Genomic DNA, 26,492 nt, shown 5'->3' with positions numbered 1-26,492 from the left:
AAAAATATATAGTAATTTTTGGTATGATTTTAAATTTAAAGATGCATGAATGAATTGGGAGTGCTCTCACCAATACCGAACTATTCAAATTATCTTGTTAAAAGCTCAAACCGAGTCAAGTTTAAATGAGACAGGTAAAAACATGAGATCAATAATTTGATAATTCATATACCGAGCTCGACCAGGGTCAAGTGTCTAAAAAGTCTCTTACCGGTATAAATATTATATGTGTGTGTTTTGTGTATAGATGTATGTGAAACTATAATAAATGCAAAAATAGTTCGTATACACACATACCAATAACATATTATTCACATACCGCTAACGGATTATATGAGTTGTATAATATTTTTCACATATCATGTGAGTCATATAAGTATACGGTAAGTATACGGGTCATATGATATGTGAAAAAGTTTATACTACTCGTATAAATATATAAGGTTTATACGAGTTGTTACAAATCATTCAAAATGGGATGCAAAAGTCATACTAGTGAAATTAAGTATATTGACAATATTTAATTTGTTAGAAGTTAAACTATTTCTATAACTTTATACAACCCGTATAAAAAAATGGTGTGATGTACGTGTAGCAAGACACTCTGAGAAGGCAAATATTACTTACAATTCTTTAGAAAAATGCAACTTCTAATTCGGGCATTGTTGACACCTATTAAAGGACCAAACTAAATGGATTATGCTGCAAAAGAAGCTACAAAGCAATAGTGGACCAACCTAACCCCCGCCCCAACTCAGTGTCCTAACGACCTAGCCTATTGTCCTAACCTACAGATGATTTAGTTTTAAATCTTGAGATGGGAAATTTAATTGAGAATGATGTTATCGAATTGGACCAACCAATAGGTAAGAGAGCTAAGGGAAAGGATCACGGTATGATATGCAAGTCGAGGAAATCATCCAACTTAGAAAGATGAGGTATGCTTTTTTAGAGGAGTCTCGCGTACGTTCAAAAAAAAAGAGTTTTATCGTCTTAAAGCCGAGAAGATGACTAGTTTTTGGGTTTTGCCCAACTTGGCTTTACAATCCTTTTGTCTACAATAGATAAAAGGTATGATTAACAATATGTTGTTCCAATGAGCTCAAGGAGCCTCTTTAAGTTTTTATTGATTATAGGCATGATTAATGGTTTTGATAATTATTAAAAAAAATTTATTGAAATCTCAGTTATTATGTATTATCCTGTACTTGCTCGCAAACTAGTTCACATGGGTGATAGTCATTCGGAACGCTTTTTATCTTGTAAATACGTATGTTACCATTAAAATATAAAGATAGAGAATGTGATATGAAATGTTTTAAGATGAAAACAAATTTTAGAGCGGAATTTAAAGAAAAGTGACTTTTAGTTAAATTACAGAGAGAAACAGTTATGATTCGTAAACGCGTTAAAATAATATTCGCATTCCCTATCAACGTCTAGAAGTTGTTAGGCAAGACAAGGATGTGAGAATAAAACCAAGGCCATCTTTTATGGGCTAGCTGTTTTGTAATGGGCTAACTTTTGGTCCTTACATAAGAAGACAGTGATAGCCTTTAATGTACTTTTGTTCTATTCTATTACCCAAATCATTAAATCAAAATACGACACAAACATGTAAATCCAAGGCTCAAAAATTGTACCAAAACATTCTCTAGCATGTATATACGTATCCTCATTTGCCACGTCACATACAATAGTTAACAGAAAAATAATAATCCAAATATTAAAACATAAAAAGTAAGGTTTTTATTATACATGAAAAAGGTGTATGTGGTTAAAGTCACCAAATCATACGAGTTATATATCTATGAAATCATAAAGTTTTCAACCCAATCATCCCTTAACTACCAGAAAAAGGTTTCTTCTCCTTGCAAAGTTGAGAACAATATATAAAAGACTAAATTTCCGAGTTTAACGATAAGCATCGACAATCAACTTTCAGGAACATTTTACTTATGTTAATTTCTAACCGTATATATATATGCTACCTAGTTGATGGTTTTCCTTTGACTGTACGTATTTGTTTTGTTGAGACGATCGTCAATTTTCGACCTAATAACATATAAACATATATAGTTATTTCATATATTAGTAGTTGTCTTAACAAGCTCTAGCAATTTAGGGTTACTAGTCTATTTATGCATCTCATTGTATGATACCATACAATATAGTATATTGGAATTAGAATTCATATATTTGGAGAGAGAAAAAAGTGGAGACCATACAATTCATTGTATGACACATATAATTCTCTATGACACCTATATAATTATCATATAAGTTTCATAACTGTTCATTTTAAGTCAAATTAATTACTAAATAGTATTTTCGAATTACGTCACTTTATTTTGAACTTTTTAACATTTTTTTATAACACTGGTGAACATAATAAAAATTGGGTGACTTTAAAAATTAAAAAAAAAAAAAGTTTAGTGAGTTTTTGATCGTCATCCTTCACCGTTGCGTGAAGATCCCTGCATTATACTCACCATCGGTGCCTCCACACGTCATTGCCATCACCATTGCTCCTCTTCTTTCTCGTTCTGCCTTACTCCACACTCATAGCATTTTGCCTCACCGCTGCATGATCCTTGTGGCTGCCACATCATCGCCAATCTCAGCAATAGAGTGTCTATACTATATACCACATAACCTAATATAACACTTGGAAAACTTGATTACTTTAAATTTCCCATACTTAAAACTATAAAGCTATTTTTATAAGGAAAACTTAGTATATTGAAAATGAAGTTTCTAGGAGAACAATTGGGATTCAAGGTTGGAGAATCCTAGGAACTATTATTATCACTTATAAACAAAAGACATAACGAGGAGGTTGTTATCGTATTCAGAGCAATGAGTGTTTCTAACTCCTAACGAACATCCTTTTGTACACTCACCTTATTATTATTTTTAACGTATACCACATTATCACCTTATGGACCATTTTTGTCTTGTGTAGTATTATTCATTTATTTGTTTGAAAATTTCATTTTTGTTTTCCTTGTTTTGTAAAATTACGCGTATAGTCTTGACTGTTTGCTAATATGTTACGCTTTTGGTTAGGGGTGTTCATCGGCTTGGTTTTTAGTTTCTTCGGGTTGTAATGTAAAATCAGTTGTTGAAATGTGATCAAGTGATGAGGAGGTGATCCAGTAGTTATATACTTATATAGACCAATCTGACAGGAGTAACTTAGGGCCAGTGGCGGATCCAGGATTTTTTTTCAAGGGGTGCATAGTTTTTAGATGTTCCAATTTCATGGAGCCGGTTATAAAAAATTCTGGTCGGTTTGACGGTTTGGGTGGGTTGGATGGTTCGGGTCGGGTACGGTTTAGCACATAATAAAAATACGATATTGTAATATAAAAGACACCATCATTCAAGTAGCAAAAATCAACTTTCAAAACTAAACAGTAATTGCTAATAAGTAACTATTCCATATAAAGACTTTCATGACACCTGCTAGCTACAAAAAAATGCCAATATGGCTCATGTTGTTATTGTAAATTTTTCATGCAATTATTGTTTTGTTTGTTGGTGAAACACTCTATTGTAGATAAATTAAAGAAGATTGTAAATAGTTTTCATGCCTGCTAGTTGCTACAAAAAAAATGCCCAATATGGCTCATGTAGTTATTGTAAATTTTTCATGCAATTATTGTTTTGTTTGTTGGTGAACACTCTATTGTAGATAAATTAAAGAAGATCGTAAATAGTTTTGATGTATTACAAACCGTGGAAAGGAGGAGGCTAGAGGCAGAAAATCGTCGGAGGAGGTGGGAGCATAATTTGCGTTCGTCAATTATGTGGCTGGAAATTTGCAAGTTAAAACCCTAAAATATTAAAACACAAACCTTAAAAAAAGAGTGGGGGGGAGCAAAAAAAAACAAAACAAAAACGGCATGAACAAGCCTCGAACTTGGGACATCAATTGCAGCAACAAGTGTTTTTAACCACTCCACCAATTTTTTAGTTTGTTAAGATGGTGCACTTCAATTTTATAAGGGGGTGCACTTCATATTTTATATATAGAATTACACTATAATTTCGAAACTCAGAGGGTTCGCATGCACCCCCAACCTTGTACATAAATCCGCCCCTGCTTAGGGCTGAAAACGAGCCAAGTCGAGCCAGGGTGTGCTCGAGCTCGAGCTCGAACTTAATCGAGTTGACTCGAGCTCGGCTCGTTTTCTTTATCAAGCGGAATCGTTTAAAGCTCGAGCCGAGCTCGAACTCGTCGAGCTGGGCTCCTTTAATTTTTTTAATTTATTATTTATTATTTTTTATTTTATAAATTTTGATATATAAAAGACAACAATTATAATTTTGACATACATATTATATAAAATTTATAAACTAGAGAATTTTATAACTTTATATGTTTTATTTTAGTTATTATTTTATAAGATTTTAGGTATCGAATGACATAATATATGTATAATTTTTATTTTTTTATTTGTTGGTATGCTATTATTATATACAGATATTAAATTTAAGGTATAATTTAAACGAGTCGAGCCGAGCTAACGAGTCGAGCCACGAGCCGAGCTGACCCTAGCTCGAGCTCGGCTCATGTAGAAATTGTGCCGAGTCAAGCCGAGCTCATTTAGAATCGAGCTTTTTCGAGCGAGCCGTGAGCCGTAGGCTTTTTAAACAGCCCTAGAGAAACTTAACATAACGACCACTTAAAAAAGAGCACAACTTAGATTCGAGTGGAATTACGAAACCCAAACTTAAATAGAATGTGATTTGGTCCAGCTGTCAGACCCAAATTCCATCATTTAGCCCCCAGTTCCGCCAAATACGACTTTTTTATACAAACATTTCCCAAATTATCTTGAAGTGTTTTCTAGCCATCCTACGTAATTTAGCCCTTATTTAATGTATTAATTTTATGTTTCCCTTATTGTTTTATAATTTCGAAAAATTGACAAACCTGTCAATGTAACACCCCGGCCCCTCGCACCACCAATATTGTCTGCTCTGCTCACGAAGAGCTCACGGATTTGTTTTTGGTTGCCCAAAACGCGTTGGCGATGTTAAGAGGCAGGACATTACTTATGAACCAAGAATCTCTCTTGTCCACGACCGATGTGGGATAACCTAAGAGTGGGACGATGTTGTGTTTGCCAAGGGTGTTACAGTCAAAATTATAAATCCCATGTAGTCGTTTCAATATTAAGAATTCAATAACATTTCTTATTTTAGTAACGTCTCTCTTTTATTACGTTATCGCGCTATGCATCATAAGGAATCGAAGTGCGATGTCGATGACAATGTGAAAGAGTCTAGTTCGTTTTGAATTTAATCCGTTTAAACCAAGTTAAAACGAAGAGAAAGAGTCAACATTCGAGTCTGTGACATCATCATCATCGTACTCGGTATATCCCACCAATAGCAAAGCTATGGTAGAGTCTGAGAAGGGTAAGATGTAGACAGTCTTACCTCTACCACATAGGAATATAGAGACTGCTTCCGGTGAGACCCCCGGCTCGATAGTAGTTTTGCATCAAGCCTTGGACATAAGGTACATAACACTCAACCATCGGCCGATTAGTACATGCACCCTTGTCTTTCGGCCATCAACGCCACCACATGATGCCTGATTAACCTTCCGCCACTTTTAACGTTATTTTCACGAGATTAGTAAAATAACGTCAAAATTAGTGCAATTTCACTTTTGCACTAATGGGTTTAACAACTAGAGTTAACGGGATTAGTGAATTCGGGTTTAATTGCAAATGTGTCCCTCACATGAAGGCCACACTAATGGGTTTAACGACTAGACTTAACGGGATTAGTGAATTCGGGTTTAATTGCAAGTGAAATGAAACCACATAGACGAAAATCGTAAATTTGAAATTATTGGACTAAAAATGCAGATTTGAGCAGAACACAGGAACGAAAACCGCAGTTCACTCAAATAAATAACAAAAAAGTATAAACAGCAAACTAATATAAAATTCCATTAAAGTATTCAAATGCTGTTTGTAAATTGTACACAGGTTTAGATGAATCAAACTAGTAAACATGATAACTATGAATAATATTAAAGACTTTAAATACTATAAAACCAGACCAAACTGATCTAGCCAACATGTTTTATTATTCTTCAAGAATTGCTAGGATACGATGATTCGGATGATTCGGTTGAACTTCCAAGAGATTTGTTATCGTTACTTTCGTCTTCGTTTGAAGACACCACTGGGATCTTGACAGCTGTCCTCTCTAACTCTTTCTCGATCTCTTCCTCGTGTCTTAAGGCAGTGAACTGCGTGTCTAATGACCTTGCTGCCCCTAACCATGCCAACACAATTACTAATAGCACCCCACCGAGATACGGTGTTGAGTTCGCAAGTGAACCGAATGTCAAGATCATGAATTGTTGGATTAAAGCACCGCCTGATTTCCCTAACGGGTTGCATACCACGTCGATTGCAGCCTTGCCTTTTACCTGATAAAGATTTAACTGTTATAATAATAATAATAATAATATTCCAATGTTTTTAGAACCGGAGCGGACAACGAGCCGGCTGCCTTACTAACTTCACTGGCCAGACTGGTTGGATCGGATTTAAGAACCGGATGACGTAATAAATAATATAAAGTTTAAGCTGTATTTATATATGAAAAAAAAAAAAAAAAAAAACTTTATATTTTGATGTGATTGCAGTTTTAATAAAATATGAACACTAGACATGGAGTCTAGAGTTAAAAATGAATCATAAAATGAGGTTTTAAAGGAAAAAAAAATAAATGGAAATTTGAAATTCCGGTCCGTCCACCTGGTCTGACAACGGTTCAATAGGCTTTAAGCCGGTTCAACGCCCGGTCACTCTGGCCCGATTCTGAAAACCATGCTAATTTCGGACAACTTTCATTAGGTGTTTAAATATAAAAAATTTTAATTGACTTAAAAATTAGCATAGTGATTATTTTCTTTAAATTTAATTCGAAGTCAGAGGTAATAGTGATGAAAAAAATCACTAAATAGTAAATAATAATCAAGTTTCATAATTGTTCAATTTAAGTCAAACTAAAAAAAATCATCAATTGATAGTAACAAAGATTCATATATGTTCCATTTAATTTTAAAAAAACTTAATTTATAAAAAAAATCACAAGATTTGAACATCTAATTAAAGTTGAGTGCCTTTAAAAAAAACTGTCATTTATAAAACTTGATTATTATTGGTTAAAAGTTAAAACTTACCCTAACAATAATAACAAAACAAAAATAATACATTAAGTGACATAACAAACCTTGGTATCTTCATCCAAAGGAATATATGCCATTTCCTTGCAAGGATCAAACAAACTATATTTGGCACTTTTGCTGAATATATTTTGCATTGCGCCAACATAAACCGCTGCTAAAAGTGGAGTGATTCCAAACTTCATCATAGCTGGTGCAAGTGGATCACCAAACAAAATTAACGAGAAAAACCCGATCCCGGTTACAAGCAGAACCGTGGGCGTGATTTTGGCTGCAACTCCCCACCCGTATTTGTTGAATATCCATTGACTTAACAACATCATTGTAAACGTTGCTATACCGGTTGCGGTTGAGAAGTCGCCCATGAAAGCAGAGTACTCGTTCGGGCTTGGAAACTGAAAGTTCAAAATGGTTAGCAACTTAGCATAAGTCAGTGTCACAAGTTCGTATACAGATTAAATGAACGAACATGAACAGATGTCTCGATCATTTGTTTGCAGTCATTTTTGACGCTCGTTCATGTTTGTTAGTTTACGTTTGTTTAAGCTCGTTTGTTCACGTTTACGTTTAATTGGTTTTAGCTCAGTTATGTCCGTTCATCCACATTTAGTTGCATTCCTTTGTTTACGTTCGTGAACCGTTCGTTTGTACAGTCAACGAACATATATAAAAAAAACATAAACACATTTATTTTCTAAACGAACGAACACGAACAAGCAAACCTTGTTCGTTTAACGGTTCGTGTTCAATCATTTGTTCGATTAAAGTTAAAGGAACAAACATGAACACGCCCCGTTTGTGTTCCTTTGGTTCATTTACAAGCCTAAGCAATATAATTTTAATTCATAAAAAAAATCAACGTAGCACGTGTTTCCATTCCTAATAACCATTATGCATGCATAAACCAAAAAGTCAACTCACAAAAGTCAAACTACTTGTTAAAGGATTGTTTTAACGTTTTACCTGGGCTTTGAGCTTTGACTTCCACGTCACCTCAACAAGATTAATACTAATACCATACGCTACCACCAATGTAGCTAAATCCCTAATGTACGGTGACGACGCCAAAAACTTTAAACTCTCCATTGTAGTCATTTGCACCTTTTCCTGCAAATAAAAAATTATATAAATTATTTATCAAATATTAACATCATTAGAAACAAAATCAAGTGTATTAGTGAATTACCTTCTTCTTTTTGCTGCGGGTAGGAAGAGGTACGTAAGCGTTGACCCACCAATAAAGCCCACAAATTGCGAGGCCCATAAGCACGACGATGCTCATCATATATTTCAAAGAAATGGCCCACCCGTCGACCCCCGGGCCCAAATGTTTTCTCATGTTTGAAAAGTATTTCACTGTACGTCCCGAGAATATCAAAGCAACGTTTGCTCCAAGACCAAATAACGGATAGAATTTTCTTGGCTTCCTCCACGGTAGTTATCTGTGTTTCGTGAGGGTAAAAATGTCATAAAAGTTTTTATATGATTTGAACACCGAATTGTGGTTTTTAACTCTTGTGTGTGATCTTGACTTGTGAACAAAGTGATGTGCATCAAATATTGACATTGAATACTAGATCTTGCATATAAAATTAATATATAACTGATTGATTCATATATATGAGACTGTGAAATAGCATAAGCACATACAAAACATGCAAAATTCAAACCAGTTAATTTAAAACAGAGTGGAGCTGGGCTTGGGCCCACTTTTGGGCCCAAAACAATAGTTAGCCCCTTAAATTTGTATTCTAATAATTTCTGACTTTCTGAATAATAAAATGTTTTTTTTTCTCCTAAATGGCACAAAATTTTAGAAAAAGTTATTATTTAATGTAAGAAATTTGATAGAAATCATTTTCCATCATTTACCTAATACATAAAAAAAATATAAAAAAATTGTATTATTCAAGAAGATAAGCTCTTTTATCAACCAAAATACAAACTTTGAGTAAAAAAAAAAGTTCTCTTTATGCATAATATTTTCCTCAAAGCTAGTCTTGTATTTATGTTTGCTAAAACATAATGCATTTGCGGAGCATGTTTGGGATTGTGTTTGAAAAATGCTTATTGGCTTCTTGGCTTTTTCAAAAAACCATTTTGAAAAGCCACGATCTGCGGCTTTTGGAAAACTGTTTTTTAACCATTTCAAAAAGCCAAAATAAAAAATATCTTGTGACTGCCAAACACATTTTAACTTATTGGCTTATTGGTCTTTTTAAAAACACCAATAAGCATTTTTCAAACTCAATCCAAACACGCTCGCAATAAACTAAATCATGATCTCCTATCAATACATGATCCAATAACAATCAAGAAACTAAAAATTTAAGGGATAATGGATTTTAATAATCTCAATTCAGTTTATCGTCCCTGGCAATCTTTTTTAAATTTGGGACCACCAGCAATTATTAAAATCCAATATCCCTAAATTTAACCAAACAAATAACATTCATTACCTGATTAGCAAACCCCCAAAACAGAACAGAAACCACCACACTACCCCAAAGCTCAGCCATGACATAAAACAAACAAAAACTCCAAATCCTCAAAATCGCAAGCGGTCCGAGAAACCGAGGCCCCAAAAACTCAAGAAGCCTATCAGCAAGAGCAGTTGGATGGAAATAGCCACTCAAAGGATAAAACACAAACCCAAAGGCCCCAAAGAAAGCAATAAATGGCAACATCACAGTATAAAAAAGAGCCTTTTTAGACAACACATTTGACAACTTTGTATACAATAACATAAAACCAATAGCCATAGGCAAATTAACCCAAGTTTTCAAAAATGGTATAATTTCAGCACTTGAACCTTTAGCTGTAACCACCAACACATCTTTAGTATCCCTTAATATTGTGTAATTAAAAAGAATACAAAAGAACATTAACCCTAAAGGTACAATCTTTTTTAAAGTTAATATCTCAACACCCATTAGCTTCGCCGGAGAATCATCTCCGGCGGAGGCGGAGGCGGCGGCGCCGCCGTCGCCGGCGGCGGAAGTCTTGAAAACATGAAATTTAGGGTTTTTTGTGGGGTTTAAGGTGAGGGGTGTGATAAAGGTGCCAAATTTATGATACCCATCAAGGTTTCTTGAAAACCCAGATGGGGATTTGGGTTTTAATGAGTTTGGGAGGTTGGATTTGAGTCTTTGTGTGAGGTGAATGGGTTTGGGGTTTGATGGGAGTGAAAGAAGGCCTTTGGTTTGTATTAAAGCTTCCATTTTTTTTATGAGTTTTAAGGAATTGGGAGCACTGTGAGGTGATTTATGAGTGGGATTCAAGAATCTTGGAGATAAAGATAATGAGGGTTTTTGGGAAAGTATTAAAAAGAAACCCTGAAATGGAATTGGGGTTTGAACATGGGGTTTGATTTATTGCAAATCTTGTCATGAATTTGTTTTCTTTTTTTATAACCGTGGATGGCTTTCACGTGTTAACCTATTATTTCGGACTTCTTGATTGTCATGACACCGTACCACCTGATGTGTGAGACTCGGATGGAATCTGCAAGCTCTCACCCCTGTTAGGTTCGAACCCGGGATTAAAGTTCTGATTCGTCTCTTCCCTTAGATGTTCTTCGTACCGGTTTAAATGGGAATTGAATCCCTGTCACGTTCACGAGTCGAGCCAGGATGGGTTTGAGCTCGAGCTCGAAATTAAACAAGGTAGTTCAGTTAGGCTCTAGCTCGATTTTGAAGTTAAACGAGCCTGAAATAGAGCCAACGAGCCGAGACATGACCCGAGCAGAGCTTGGGACGAGTTTGGCCCGGTTACAAAAATGAGCCAAATCAGCTCTGATTGTTTAAAATCAAAATTTTTAACTAGTTTTATTCGAGCTTTTATCAAATGAGTCACAATTCTAAGCTTCAAATCGCGAGCTTTTTAAACAGCTATGCGTCTCTACTTGGGTTTATTTATTCATTTATTTTTTTGAAACTTTCTACTTGGGTTAATTTGGTTGAAGAAAATAGAAAAGGAAAGAAATTTATTTGAGAATCTAAAAGTGCAAAAGAATCATGTGAGTGGAAGGAAGAAAGGATAGGAGTTTGGGCCCAGTGAAGTGAAATGACATAATTACCTTTGAAGATATTTATGGAAGTTTGCGTAGGGGACTGGATCCAAGACTTTGGGTCGAAGTTGGTAACCTTCATCATGTCGTTTTCACTTTGTCCTAGTTTTGGACTTGTGTTGCAATTTGTGTTATGGTCTGAATAACAGAATTTGGGTGATGGTTAAGGTTTGAGATTTTAATGATTTCAAGTTAGAAACTTGACTTAAAAAGGTTTTACACAGTGATAGATTGCCCTTTTGATAGTGTTTTTGGGTAACTCGGGATTAGATCGTTAAAATCAGTATTGACAGTTGATATTCATTATTACTTTCTTAGTATGGAGGATAGTTTCAAATTTTATTAAAAAATAAAAAGTTACAAACTTATGGTAATTTTTCTAAACTTAAAAAGTAAAATTGTTAAAGAAAATTGATAGATATAGTTACTTAATGATCTGCGCAACCGTGTTATTTTTATATCTTGATATTTTGTGATAAACTTTATTGAAAATGAGTTGTATTTAAAATAGAGTAATTTTAGTATCGCAAGTTATACGAATGTCAATAATGTACATGTATCATGACAAACAATTAATATTGATTATGACCGAACAACATCTGTACTAATATCGGAACAGCCGGGCAACTACTGGCATTCAGTTTTATGGTTTCGGTCAATGTAAAAAGCGTGCTGATTTTCTTTTGGGCATGTCACGAGTTTATTTTTTGTTTTCTCTTTCAGCTGTTATAGTGAGTGCCGCTATCATTAACAGGCCAAATTTATACTTAGAAAATTTTTTTGCCGCAATGTGAGGGGAACTCTGCGAGTTTATGAAATGAAACATATTAACCACCCTTTTCCCTCTTTATTTGTTGATACACGTGATTTTGTAAGTCTATGCATGTGAATTAACATCTCTTTTAAACTGTAGCATTAATATATAGTCAAAGTACCTTATTGGTTATTATTCATTTAAATTTACTTTTTAAAGGTTATCATATGCAACAATACAAAACCTACAAGCTGTAAATAAACTAAACATTGCTTGTATGCTATCTACCTGATAGGTCTTCTACAGAGCACCCGCAAGAACACACCTTCATAAACTGTCATATTATTTTACATCATATTTCAAACTTTTCTTACAATCTTAAATTTTTAATAACTTCACATGCCACAACTTGTCTAAATGCAAGTCTGCAATCACAAACTTACCTTTGGCAGACTTGTCCAACAACAATGAAGTCTACTACCACCTTGCCCGTTCATTTGCCATACAGATTCGGACCTTTGTGGTGCCTTTGTACATTCTCTAATATCTTAAACGTAGATAAATAAAATGGTCCATGACGATAGTTAACATTTGTGGAAATATGTTTGAATTGGAATCGTATTCGTGGGGGTGGCTTATATGAAGGTGAAAGAGAACAAAGAAATATTACAAAGCATTATGCCTACACTTTACATTGCTGAACAAGTGGCTACAATGGATGGATATTTATAGTGATTTTTCTGGTTGAAATCGTTCTAGTATCGAATGGAGGCAAAGAATTTATCTTCTGCAATGTAGAGGTTTCGCGACTTGAAGGAACAATCTCTTTTTGAAGAAGATCCATGTGCTTGAACGAATATATGGCCCGTTCAATATAGAGGAGTCAATTTGCGCTTTTCTTTATATGTCTAGGGTGTCAAGTGTTTATGGAACGAGTAGATACCACAAAGTTGTCTTATTTAAGTTAACAATCGACTGTTGGTCTAAAAACTTCAAAAAGAAATATAAAAATTTATATCACCATGTCAGACAAGATCCTAGATATGTTCACGGTCCGTCTCTAAATAAATATATATAAAAACAAAAGTAACTCGGGTGAAGTGTGTCGTCAATTGTTACAAACGTTTAAGAGTAATGTAGCTTAATTATGTTATATCTTCATGATCTAAATTAGACAAAAAGTATAGTCTGATAGTTGAACTTAGTATATAAACAAATTTTTATTTCTTTTGTTACATTTGGATTAATACCTTAACAAATGTTTAAATATTATGGCCATCTTTTATATCAAAATGGTTGAGTAGTTGACCATGTACATGTTTTACAAAGGTGATATGATACCTAATAGGGTAGTGTGTCAATAGAATTATTTCAATACAATTATTGTTTGTTTGAAGCAATATATATCATTGTTGTTGTCTATTTTAGCTTTTTATTTGTGGTTAATAAAACAAGATTCTATCTCATAAAGAAAAGCAGGCACCTTTTTAAACTCGTAATTTGGTGTTATATCAAGGACCAACACTCCAACAATGTATTCATGTAGCATTATCGGTAAATGTGCCACAACTTGTAATGTATACCTTTAGGCCACCTGTATTGGGCGACTAAAAGGGGGCGACAAGGGCGCAAGCACCGCCCCCTAGGCGATAAAAAGGGGGGGGGGAGAACTTGTCGCCTGCTATTCGTTATGTTATATTATTATAATAATAGTGTGTGTGTGTCATATATACATATAACCCTAAAACAAAAACACATCATTTGTTGACTGGTGTCACATGACGAAGTCACCCCTCCACTACACATAGCCTTAGATGACTTATTGAAGTTATTTGAATGTCTTTTTATATTAATTTGATTTGAGAATCACGATATATATGACATGATCATACTCATAGTTGATTGGTTAAAACAATATTAGAACTTGATCATAAGCAGATAACAACCAAATAATTAGGGTGTTATCGTGATGAGTTACGAGTTAACATGTTGAAGTATTTCATGTCAACAGATTAAGCATGTGAACCTAAATGGATTCATATATTTACTGTGTCAAAGATGTCAAAATCTAACATGGACACACTTATAATCGTGTCGTGTTGATGTCGTATTTTGAGTCATCTCCTTTAATGTTCATTTTCGAGTATAAGTTTCGCTTTTGACAACTCAACCGTTACAAATTTAATAGAAACTTTTACAAAAAAAAAAACTAAATAGAAGCTAAAATCGACAACAAAGCAATAATGTTAAACAGGTTGTGTTGGGTTAACACGTTAACATCAAACGTGTCATGTCCAAATATCCGTTTAATAAATGAACCATATTAGCTAACCTAAAATCTGATTCTCACTCCATGAAAATGTGAAAATGGAAATAACAAGAACATGGTTTTTTCTTTTAGTTTGAATTTAAAATCAAAATGACATGGTCTAAAGTTTGAAACGGAATTTGCATGTTGCTTGTTTGACCTGACCTATTAACTGTTATTTTCAGTTTAAAGTTTATTTGGTTTTTTGTTGGACGTGATATTTTGGTCTAACTTATTTTTTTATTTTATTTAATATATAAATATTGTCTCGTAAGCTTTATTGTACTAGAAAAAACACGTGTTTACCGACTCATATTTATTGGTCACTGTAGGGGTATGGTACTAAACCCGGTTTTACGACCCTAAATTTATTATGTTTGGCTTATTTTATTATATGGACTAATACAATGTTATTGGGCTGAGGGGGTTTTGTGGAGGTAACCCTAACTGGGCTAGGCCCATTAGGGTACCATGATGGTGGCCATGAGGCTCCCTATATAAGGAGGTCTCCACTTCCTTATTAGGGGTTGGTTATTCTCAATAAGAGCCACCACCATATTTTTGTGTCTGTGAACAAGAGATCCTGGAGATTTCTTAGCGGTCACCTCCACACCCCCAAAAAGTCATTGCAGATCCCAACCAGCCGGAGAAGAAGATCAAGACGTGGTTCGTTCATCTCGAAATCCGTGGAAACATCGTCATGGATCAGGTCAGATTCATCTCGTGCTTCGACAGTCACCGAATGAAAAAAATCTATGCTGGTTGACTTGCGTTTGAATTATTGTAAAACACTAAAACGTGAACAAATATCAACATCATATAGCTTATGATTTGAACAACTATTATAAGTCATTAGTTTGTGGATTAAATTTCTATCTAGGCGAAATGACAATGAGCTACATATCTATAACACAAAACAATACAATCAGACATAAACGAGGAATTACATAACTGAGCCGATAATGTGATAGCATATTACACCGTTATGGAATCATAATTTTTTTTTTGCCACATATTCTACCTTTTAGCAGGTATTAGATCTTATGATAATACAACAAAAGCTTAGTTGTATTTATCACCAATTATTTACCAATATACATTTGTGGTGGGGGTGGGGGGGGGGGGGACGCGTTTTCCACCCCTTTTTGTGTCCAAAACATCCAAACACGAGTACACGCATAGGTTGTTTTCCATCATTTTTTGGTATGCATGTTTTTCACACGATGATGTTTGGGCAAAAGGGTTGGTCAATGGACCAATCATATCTCTCCATTTTTTAATTTATCATGTTTAATTAGTTTAAACAATATTTAATAATTAGAATGAGCTTCAAAGTTTAACCACCATGCATAAATCTGAAATAAGCTTTTGTGTGTATGTAACGTTGACGTGACATGAAAATAAATGTTCTAAACCCCTCCACTACGAATGTCTTAAAAGATTTGATCAAGTTCAAGAGTTACTATTACTACTATATACAACTAAAAGGTTTGGTGCCGCAAGGCGTAAGGACCCTATTGGGCGACTTTGCGGCCCCTAACTGGTGCAAAATTTTATTATTTGTTTTGTTTCACAACGAACTTAATGAAAACCGACAAAATGACGATTTTGTTTTTGGTTTTTTAGTTCCAGTATCGTAATGAGCGTGACGGAGTCGGAAACCGACCAAATTCGTTAAACTCGCCGTGTTCTCTTTTAGTTATAGTACCGTAGCGAATGTAACGAAATGACCGAATGTCATTTTTTTTGTTTTAGTTCCATTGTCGTAACGAATGTGAAGGTAACTGATCGAATTAGCGTAGACTTACCGCCTCAACACCCCGGATCAACACCAACACTCGAGTTTGACCGATCGACGCTACTCATTGATGATTGGTCCACCTCAACTTTATATTTAATTACGGTTTAGTTCCGGTACAATAACGCACATAACCAAAACTAGCCGAACTCAGATTGACTTACCGTCTCAACACTTGGGTTTAACACCGTCCGTCTGGATTTTACCTTTCTGTTCCGTCACAATGTCCCGGGTAAATCACTAGTTGGATATATTCAAGTGGAGAGGTGGTGCAATGAATCTTTTGTGGACACTAAGATGCACGTGCCATTGGCCAAAATAAATGTGGTATGTATGTTATTGACTTCTTGAGGCCATATAGTTTTCCTTTTGACTTTTTACAAGTCCACCGTCCACGTCCAAGAAGCGTGTACACTTCATTTGTTTAGATGATTATTCAATCAAATAAGTTGGAAGCTAAAACACAATAATTATGACAAGAAGCTTGAGACGTTCTAAGGACGGTATTAGAAGGGCCTGTGAGTTTTCAAGTAGCAAATCGCATGGTCGATAATATAGTTTTCCCTTTGACTGTTTTCTACCGTCACCTAGCCAACTGAATCATTATAATTTAAACTACGTTTTATTGGTCGATAATAATTCATATTAATAATTTAACCATCGGCGCTTCTAATTTTCACATTAATTGTCAAGAGAATCCCAATAGCTTTATCATCATAGATTCACACTCGAATTTGCTTGTAAGTTTTATTATTTCATTCATAATCATTATTAAACTTAATTTAATTTATTAAAACTGTCAAATTGATAAACAAAGTATATTTCATGGAAAATTTATTCCAATTTTATCCCTCGAAATTCGAATTTCCATCTTTGTCCACATGCTATCCCGTCGACGCACATGTTTGAAATTCGAGCCGGCACGTTTGTTATCAAGCCATATCACGACACGTGGGCCGAAACACGTCGTGGGACATGCAAGGGACGACGAGTTTCGGCCACATGGCGTGATATCATTGGATCACAAACGCGCCAGCTCTACTTTCAAGCACCGGGGGCATCGACGCGATATCACATGGATGGACATAGATGGAAATTCTAATTCAGGGGGGCAAAATTGAAATATCTTTCTATAGAGCGGATAATTTGGGAAATTTCCCTTACATTTTAAGTAGATTTAAAACTAGAAAGGAGTACATGGGTAGAGGTGCACAAAAAACCCAAACCCAAAACTGGTTTTTTTAATACCCGACCCTACCCATAGGTAGCTACTGGAACTTATTTGTACCCGGTAATACCCAAAAAACTGGAACTGGTTACATACCCGGTTATATACTCGAACCTGATACATGGGGTATGGTTTTTAGAGAAAATACCCAGAACCGAACCTGACTTGGGTATTGCCAATTTGCCAGTGCCCGGTAATACCTGAACCCGGTTCCATACCCGGAACCGGGCATTTGAAAAACCCGATTTACGCACCTCTATATATGGGTGGTTGGGTTGAAGCCCAAACCATAAGTTGTATTTAACGAAGCCCAAACATTACAACCCAGTGACCCGACCCGTTAAAACCAGATTCAAAACCAACCCGATAACTTCATCAAGTACATCACATCCACTCTCATCACAACTATCATCATCATCCGCATCTAAAGATGTCAGAGGCTGCAGTAATTGCCGCGGCATCAAGCTCATGGGCTCGAGCCTTAGTCAAGATCTCACCCTACACGTTTGCCTCCATCGGTATTGCAATTTCCATCGGCGTCTCTGTTCTCGGTGCCGCCTGGTTCGAATCTTATTATTATTATTATTATTACCTAGGGTTTCTATGTTCAATTTGATCTTGTTAATTGTGTATAGTAATAATAATAATATTGTTGTGGTTTCAGGGGGATTTATATTACTGGAAGTAGCTTGATCGGTGCTGCTATCAAAGCTCCACGGATTACATCAAAGAATCTGATCAGGTACTTATTTTTTAATAATTAGAGTTTGATGGGTTTATATGTAAGGTGTGATCTATTGATTTGATTATTGTATGAATTAAAGGATTTAATTGCTAATTAAGTTTAATGGAAGAGTTGTAATTACGGTTGTAAACGAGTCTAGCCGTGCCTGAGCTTGGCTCGTTTTGACTTACGAGAGCTTGAGCTCGAGCTCTTTTCTAAAGCTCGAGCTAACTCAGGAGTCTAATATTCAAGCACGGGCTCAGCTAGTTTGTTATTTATTAATTAGTTTATATATGGTTTTAACTATATGCATATCTATTTTGAATGAAAACCTTAAAGTGAGCCTAAGATTGGCTCAAGCTCGGTTGTGCAGCGTGAAATTAATACATAGGGGGTGTTTGGCGTAGCTTTTTTAACCAAGCTTATAGCTTTTTTATATAAAATAAGCTTAATTTGGTGTTTGGTTTAGCTTTTTTAGCTTAAGCTTATTAGCTTATATAGGCTAATTTGAAGAAGCTTGTGTGAAGATGGTTTTTTAGCTTATTTGAAGAAGCTTATTTGTGTAAGGATATAAGCATAAGCTAAAAAAATATAAGCTAGGCCAAACACCCCATAGAAGTCCAAAAGAGTTAAAAATTTAAAATTACAAAATGCTCGGTGTTTTGGTCTAAATGAGCTTTCTCAACGAGTCTTGAGCTCGGGCTCGGCTTGTTTCGAGCTTTTATCTAGAGTAGCTTGTGATTCTACTACAGAATTCAAAGAATCGTAATATCATAAACTTTAATTTTTGTTTCTTTATATATGATCATTGAATTTTTTGTAAATCAATTTATGTGCCACTTGTTTGATTCTGCCAAATTTTCATCACACTAGTAATTGTAATTACTAAAAGCATCAGCAATCTATCGTGGAACCTGTTCTTCTGTTAGAATATGCAACTTTCAGAGGAAGAAAGTGCACATGATTATAAAATGCCATCAAGTAAAAACAAGTAGAGCTAATGCGCATATTATATTCTGAGTTATTTACTTTCAGTATGCATATATATTTCTATTAGCTTACTACCAATTACTTGATGTTTGGACTTTGGAATAAGTTAGTGTTTATGTGGAGTTAAAACTTATAAATTTATAATCTTCCGACCAGAACAAAACATGCAATATAATCTTCTGAGAGTCAAAGGCGACTGTAATAGATTCCTAATTCAGTAGTCTATATATTTGATGCGTTTTCAGTGTGATTTTCTGTGAGGCCGTTGCTATATATGGAGTCATCGTGGCAATTATTCTCCAAACAAAGCTAGAGAGTGTGCCATCATCAAAGACATATGATCCAGAATCCCTCAGAGCAGGATATGCAATATTCGCCTCAGGCATTATTGTTGGATTTGCAAACCTTGTTTGTGGGTATGTTATTTTATCTATTTACCTCTATATATCGCAAAACGCCATGTCAGCACTCACCATTTGGGTTATACATCGCATTTTTGCGGTGCATTTTTAATGAGCGGTTGAGTTGCCTGTTTAATTTATTGTTTTATTTGGATGACAGGTTATGTGTTGGTATCATCGGAAGCAGCTGCGCGTTATCAGATGCACAAAACTCGTCGCTTTTTGTGAAAATCCTGGTAATTGAAATATTTGGAAGTGCGCTTGGACTGTTTGGAGTTATCGTTGGGATCATAATGTCTGCTCAAGCAACATGGCCGACTAATGTGTGACATCGATCGATCATGTATGCGTAATTATTCATTAGTTTCTTCTTTATATATATATTTGTCCCGTGTTGGTTTGTATTTTTCTTTGTCCAGTTAATTAAAACTTATGAACCTATGGATTTAATGACAAATAATATTTATGAGTTGTAATCTATTAAATGTTCTAAGTGATTGAAGGTAGAGTTCACTAAACTGATCGTTTGAAGAATTATAGCGCGTCCTAAACGAAGATAAATAACTGATGGGAAGCAAAGAAATGATTTTGATGGTATCGATATCAAGTTGTTGTGTTGCGTTAAGCTGTTAACACATCAAAATATATGTTCACTATGTCGTTAACGTGTTACAGTGTGCTTTACAACAAACCATCTCGATTTACAATCATTTTCACAATCAAGGCTATTAATATTGGAAGATCATGTATGTAATAGATAAAATAAGATTCAGAGTTTACTTAACTTTGAACACATTTGAGATTTTAAACTGATTTTGTAGGCAAGGATCTAATACCATAAAAAAGTGATTCATAATGTCATGACTTAATTTTGTACATTTGATGAATTACTCCCTAGTCTCTACAATTGACTTGAGCCTTCACTATAAAAACTTTGGTTTCCATGCCAATGGAAATAGTAGATAATAATCATTCAAAGTGGATCCTCTAAGGGTGGTGGGAGTGTCCACGGGATGATAGCCGCCATGTCAACAAATTGGTTCAAAAGACTTTCGTGAGGTTCTGTACGAATGCCCTGATCGGGAGAAGAACATGTAAAGAGAAGGAGAAGAATTCAGGGAAAAGAGATTCGGGAGGGCAGGACCACTACCCCTCCCTCTGCAATTCTAATCCAAATTTACTTTCCGAATGAAGCTTTCAAAGAGCACTCCGTCCAACCTAAAATGACTGTATTTGTCCAATAAAATATAGGTGATGAGTTCAAATCATTGCAAGTGTTAGGAGATTTTATGTGGAAAAAAATATTTAACAAAAAAAAGTCATATCTAACAAGCACATTCAAACATATGAACTACCCACCAACATCCCTGATGACGGTGATAATAACTCATAGACAGTATTACGAAGATAGAGGAAGCAAAAGTATGATTAATATTTTAAATTTGTTCAAATTGATGACACTCGGTTCGATTTAGATATGACAAACACCATAACTGAATCCAACTCATAAAGCGATATTCAAAAAGGTCGACTGTACCTTTGGCTTTAAGTTCGTTTCGATCACAGTTAAGTTATAACCAGTGTTGCAAAAATCCCGACTAGGCGCTGATTAATTCCCGACCAATCGCTAGTCGGCCACTTAATTGGTCAGTGGTCAAATCCGGCCAAAACCGACATTTTCCGACAAAATGAGCCGTTTTCGGCGAGATTTCGACCAAAAGTAACGGTTTCCGGCAAGATTCGATCAAAAACCAGCGGTTTCCGACGAGATTCAAGGATTTTTCCGCCCGCAATGTGTTTATGTATGTATAAAACCAAATATTGCATATTAAAATGTGTGTTTGTATATATAAAGTCGAAAATGATACATTAAAGTTCGATCTGATTAATCCCTAGTCCCTACCCAACCGCTCGACTAACGACTTTTATAACACCAGTTATAACTATATAATAACTAAAAAGAGAAACGAAAAGTACTAGTATATTCTACAACCGGAAGGACTGAAGGTGTAAACATTAAAAAACCCAAGGGACCACCATCCGGAAAGAAATGAAATTGAATCTCGAGTGATGGACCTATAAAAGGAAGAAACAACATCAATGGCAGATTTGCGCTTAGCCCTGTTCGCAGTAGTCTATAATAATAATATTAATAATACTAATAATAATATTATCTTTCAATTCCTATTATTTTTTCCTTTAATTTTTTTACTTTTACATAATTAATAATAATAACAATTACGATCTCGTTATCGGAATTCAGCAATCATCAATCAGTATCATCTGTTATTATTAGGGTTTTGTGTGATCCGATCGAAGGATATAGAATAATTAGGGTTTTGGTGTGATTGATAATGGATAAGAAGAAGGTAGCTGTGCCTTTGGTGTGCCACGGTCATTCACGGCCAGTAGTCGATTTGCATTACAGTCCGATTACTCCTGACGGATTCTTCTTAATCAGTGCTAGTAAAGGTTTGCTTGTCTTCTGTTTGATCCGTTAGCTATTGGATTGATTTGGATGTTTAGTTAGTTATATGCAGATTGTTCAAAGTATATGATTGTGATGTTGTGAGCTAAAATTAGAGCGGTAAACGAACAGAATACTGTTTCGATAGGACACGAATAGAGGCTATGCTCATTCAGTTGTGTTTGTGATCGTTCGATAATGTGTGCATCTATGCTTGTTTGTTTATGTTTGTTAATTTAAGGTTTTTCTAATCAAATTTAAGCAAACTTATTTTCTATAAAACAAAAAAGTATACACGTATGATGTGATTTTGTACATGTATAATTAACATGTGTATATGATTGTTAGGCTATGCGTACTGGGCGGCGGGGGCGATAAGGGGCACGGACACCGCCCCCCGTGCGACAAAATGGGCAATAAAGGGGGGGGGGATATATATTATAATAGTGTGTGTGTGTGTGATATATATACATATATATGTATATGGGGCTACAACACCATTACACCCCTAAAACAAAAACCCACTTTTTGCTGACTGGGCGTCACATTTTGTAGCCCCTCCACTACACATAGCCTAAGAAGAAATGCCAACACAAATATGGTAGTCAAAACGAATCAGTGATGCCTTGGTTAAAAAAAGCGTGCCTAGGCGCGAGGCACATCGAGTTTGTGGCTTCAAACGACTTAACGCGTTGTATGTACGGAAGACGCCCTGAAAAGGGCTCTGGTACACTGTGATATTTTGTGCATCAGGATGTTGTATAGCAAGCTTTTTAGGCTGTACATATATGCAATATATTTATTAAATCATATATAAACTTTGATTGTGTCTAAATAGTGAGTAAATATGTCTAGAAACCTATAGAAAATATATAAACCATTTGTTTAATATTTTCCGCCTCGCATACGGTGTACAAAAAGGCTTGTGCTTTTGCGCTTCGATTCTAGACCTTGTCGCCTCGTCACACTTTTGATACCGAGGTTGACGCTGACCAGTGACCATTCTCGGATAGTCAAATCAACCATTGTTTGTGTTAATAATGTGTCTGTTTGTTTGTGTTCGTGAACTGTTCACAAACAAGTTCCTTTCCTCAATGAATGTATACAAAGAAGAAATTTCGTTCGGTTAGGTGTTGAACATGAACAAGACCTTGTTAGGTTTCGGCTTGTTTACAACACTAGTAAAATTAATAGTTCAATACCATAATAATATGAATTGTTACTTATACTATTATGTTTGTGAATCAGATTCAACTCCCATGCTTAGAAATGGTGAAACTGGAGACTGGATAGGAACCTTTGAGGGGCATAAAGGTGCTGTTTGGAGTTGCTGTTTAGATACAAACGCTCTACGTGCTGCATCAGCTTCTGCTGATTTCACAGCGTATGTGATGAAGTTCTGCGTTTATTATTATTATTATTTGGTTGATTTTTGCTGAAATTATCTTACTTTCACCTATTTGTCATTGTATGCAAGAAAAAGATTTTATTTATATACATTGCATGTAGTATACTTCTGTAGCAGTTAAAAAAGTTATCTGACATGGCATTGGTAGTGTGCCATCTATCTATTTTACATGCCATTGAAGGTTATATGTTACATACAACGGAAAAGAAACATTTTTCTTGCATACAGTGTCTAAAAGGTGAAACTGAGTTACATGATGATTTAAAACAGCTTTTGTTGTTGTGTGTGTTGTTTATTCAGGAAGCTGTGGGATGCATTAACCGGTGATGTACTGCATTCGTTTGACCACAAACACATTGTTCGAGCTTGTTCCTTTTCTGAGGTGGATTCATCTTTCTCTATTTGCTGTTGGATATATAACTGAAGATGTTCCTTTTTCTTATCATTTATAGTCATAGAGTGTACCTGCAAATGCAGTTGTTTACTTATTTAAATGATATTATCGTTAATCTATAGAAACAACTTTTATATACTTTTACAGGACACGCATTTTCTGCTAACTGGTGGTTTTGAGAAAATACTTCGCATATTTGATTTAAACCGACCCGAGGCGCCTCCAAGAGAAATTGAACATTCTCCAGGCTCTATCAGGACTGTTACATGGCTCCACAGTGACCAAACAATATTAAGTTCCTGCTCGGATTCTGGAGGAGTAAGGTATGTTATTAAACATTTAAACATGTGTTGACTTTTGACAATTGGCAAATGTGCAAATAAACATTATGTGATCATTTTGTTATGTTAACAGGCTGTGGGATGTGAGAAGTGGGAAAATGGTTCATACTCTTGAAACAAGATCACCTGTGACCAGTGCTGAGGTCAGCAAGGATGGGCGTTATATAACCACTGCAGATGGTTCTTCTGTCAAATTTTGGGATGCAAACCAGTAATATATTTCAATCCATTATTTCATAGTTTTTACTTTATAATGTGTGTATACTTTGATTGATGTTTTATTTCTATTTGATAGTTTTGGCTTGGTGAAAAGTTATGAAATGCCCTGTAATGTGGAATCCGCATCTTTGGAACCAAAGTTGGGTGATAAGTTTATTGCTGGAGGGGAAGATATGTGGATTCGTTTATTTGATTTCAACACTGGTGAAGAAATTGGTAAGCATTTTGATAATTTTTACTAGATATTCTTGTATTCACCTTGTTTTAAAAACATTAGCTACGCATTATGGTTAATGGGAAAATAGCCAAATACCATAAAAAGACCAACATACTTTTTGTTTTTTCTCGTAAAAGTCCATTAACGATATTTTGCACACAAAAGCAACATACTTTCTGTTCTGTTGGGATAAAAGTTTCTTAACATGTTAAATTTGTAAAAAAGAATATCTTAATTATGATTTTGCGATCACAAATACATTATTTGACAATTTACATCATGACAACGAAAAAGTCGTTTGCCAATAACTTTTTAACGATTTTAAATTCATACAAAACATTTTATATGTTTTTAGTTTTTTATTTTATTTTATTTTGAGTTATGTCAAACACGCTCATGTATTTTTGTTTTATTATTTTTTAAAGATTATTTGTTATTATCAACTTATTGAATTAAAAAATGGAAAAGAAAAGACGAACATTGAACGGTGTTTGCCTTGCCACATGTCCAATTTAAAACATTAATTCATCTCAATTGTTTACTCACGTAGTATTAATAAGTAAAAATTTCAAATATAAAAAAAAATTAACATGTGAAGGGACTTTATGTATGAAAAAATATTAAGGGACTTTTACAAGAAAATACAAAAAGTATGCTTATTTTTAATATAGTATCTTCCCTTACCTAAAACTTTGAATAAAACAATTTAGGAGGTTGTATGGCAGTATAGGTGAAGTTGGACCGATTGACCCGACGCGTTCAGCATGTTCTTCTTTTGGTTATTTTTTGCACTTTAGCCCATTGATGCACCTTTGACATTGATGGGATGTAATTTGTGAATAATATTGTAGGGTGCAACAAAGGTCACCATGGCCCGGTCCATTGCGTGAGGTTCTCGCCAGGAGGTGAATCGTACGCATCCGGGTCGGAAGATGGAACGATAAGAATATGGCAAACAGGGCCTTTGAATCCGAAGGAGAAAGAAAGCCCTGTTGTTCCAAATGGGCCAAGCAAGCCCATTACAGTTGATGAAATTGGCACAAAGTTGGAGGATGTGAAAGTTGGCAGGGAGTAAGTAAAATGGGTTGGTTGGTTGGTTGTTAACTAGATGCATACAATACATATATATCATATATGTTTGTTCTACTTTTGTAAGTCTAATGTTGTCACTTTTTTTTTCTTTGAAATAATTAGACACTGCTTGTGGATTTTATAAATATTTTGCTTGTTTAGTTTTTGTTTTGCAATATGTTGATTAATGTGTTTTTTACTAATGTCATAATGCATTTATTAGACACTAAATGAGCCAAAATTGAGAGCTCATTTTCTAAAGCCCGAGCTTGGCTTGTGAATTGTTTTTCAAACTTTGGCTCGTTTACAGTTGATGAAATTGACACAAAATTTCATGTCTGCTTGTTTACAGTTGATGAACTTAAGTAACATATTTTTAAATATATTTTTAGAAAAACCTTAACGAGCCTAAGTTAGGCTCGAGCTCATTTGCAATACTTAAACAAGCCAGAGCTCTGCTGTGAAGTGTGAAATTAACACATAGAATTTTAGAAGTCCAAAAAAGTTGGAAAATAAAAAAAAATACACAAAGCTCGTTAAGACTCGACGAGGATCAACAATCAAGCCTCGAGCTAAGACTTGATAACTTAACGAGCTTTAACTAAAGCCAAAGCTCAACTCAGGCTCGATAAAGCTTGTCTCGCTCGTAGTATATTATCGATCTGATATTGAGTGGCTCGACTCGTTTGCACCCATAATTATTATGATCTTCGTGTTGCAATATATTTTATAACTACAAAATACTTTTCCATGCGACGCTACAAGTTTATGACGATTAAAAATATTTTGTAATAAAATTTGATCAAATGAAATATTATTTTTTATATTATTTTTACATACAGTCCTTCCTACTTGTGACTTAATGGTTGGAGGCTTGGAGA

General features: G+C 34.9%; 2 protein-coding genes and 1 pseudogene across 3 annotated transcripts; 2 read left to right on the top strand and 1 right to left on the bottom strand.

Annotated features, from left to right (window-relative positions):
* Nucleotides 1-5,947: 5,947 nt before the first annotated feature.
* LOC143565277 (plastidic ATP/ADP-transporter-like) lies at nt 5,948-10,587 on the bottom strand (annotated as a pseudogene). The gene is made up of 5 exons (XR_013141033.1): nt 9,682-10,587; nt 8,409-8,664; nt 8,186-8,329; nt 7,270-7,617; nt 5,948-6,460 (listed from the first exon to the last, which is right to left on the bottom strand). The product of XR_013141033.1 is annotated as a plastidic ATP/ADP-transporter-like (transcript).
* A 7,177-nt stretch (nt 10,588-17,764) lies between these two features.
* Nucleotides 17,765-19,991, top strand: LOC143565262 (V-type proton ATPase subunit c''2-like). The gene is made up of 4 exons (XM_077052279.1): nt 17,765-17,940; nt 18,044-18,121; nt 19,339-19,509; nt 19,655-19,991. Exons 1-4 carry the CDS (start codon nt 17,810-17,812, stop codon nt 19,821-19,823), a joined length of 549 nt encoding a protein of 182 aa, XP_076908394.1. The 5' UTR covers nt 17,765-17,809; the 3' UTR covers nt 19,824-19,991.
* Nucleotides 19,992-21,598: 1,607 nt separating this feature from the next.
* LOC143565275 (uncharacterized) lies at nt 21,599-25,750 on the top strand. Its single transcript, XM_077052290.1, has 7 exons — nt 21,599-21,966; nt 23,210-23,345; nt 23,670-23,751; nt 23,911-24,086; nt 24,178-24,315; nt 24,400-24,539; nt 25,392-25,750. The coding sequence occupies exons 1-7, from the start codon at nt 21,849-21,851 to the stop codon at nt 25,613-25,615; spliced, it is 1,014 nt and encodes a 337-aa protein (XP_076908405.1). The 5' UTR covers nt 21,599-21,848; the 3' UTR covers nt 25,616-25,750.
* Nucleotides 25,751-26,492: the final 742 nt, after the last annotated feature.

This window comes from Bidens hawaiensis, unplaced genomic scaffold, assembly GCF_021521415.1.
Source record: "Bidens hawaiensis isolate Kalapana, Puna unplaced genomic scaffold, B.hawaiensis_p1.1 tig00022311_1, whole genome shotgun sequence".
In the NCBI taxonomy this organism is placed as follows: domain Eukaryota; kingdom Viridiplantae; phylum Streptophyta; class Magnoliopsida; order Asterales; family Asteraceae; genus Bidens; species Bidens hawaiensis.
This window is presented reverse-complemented; position numbering and strand designations above follow the sequence as displayed.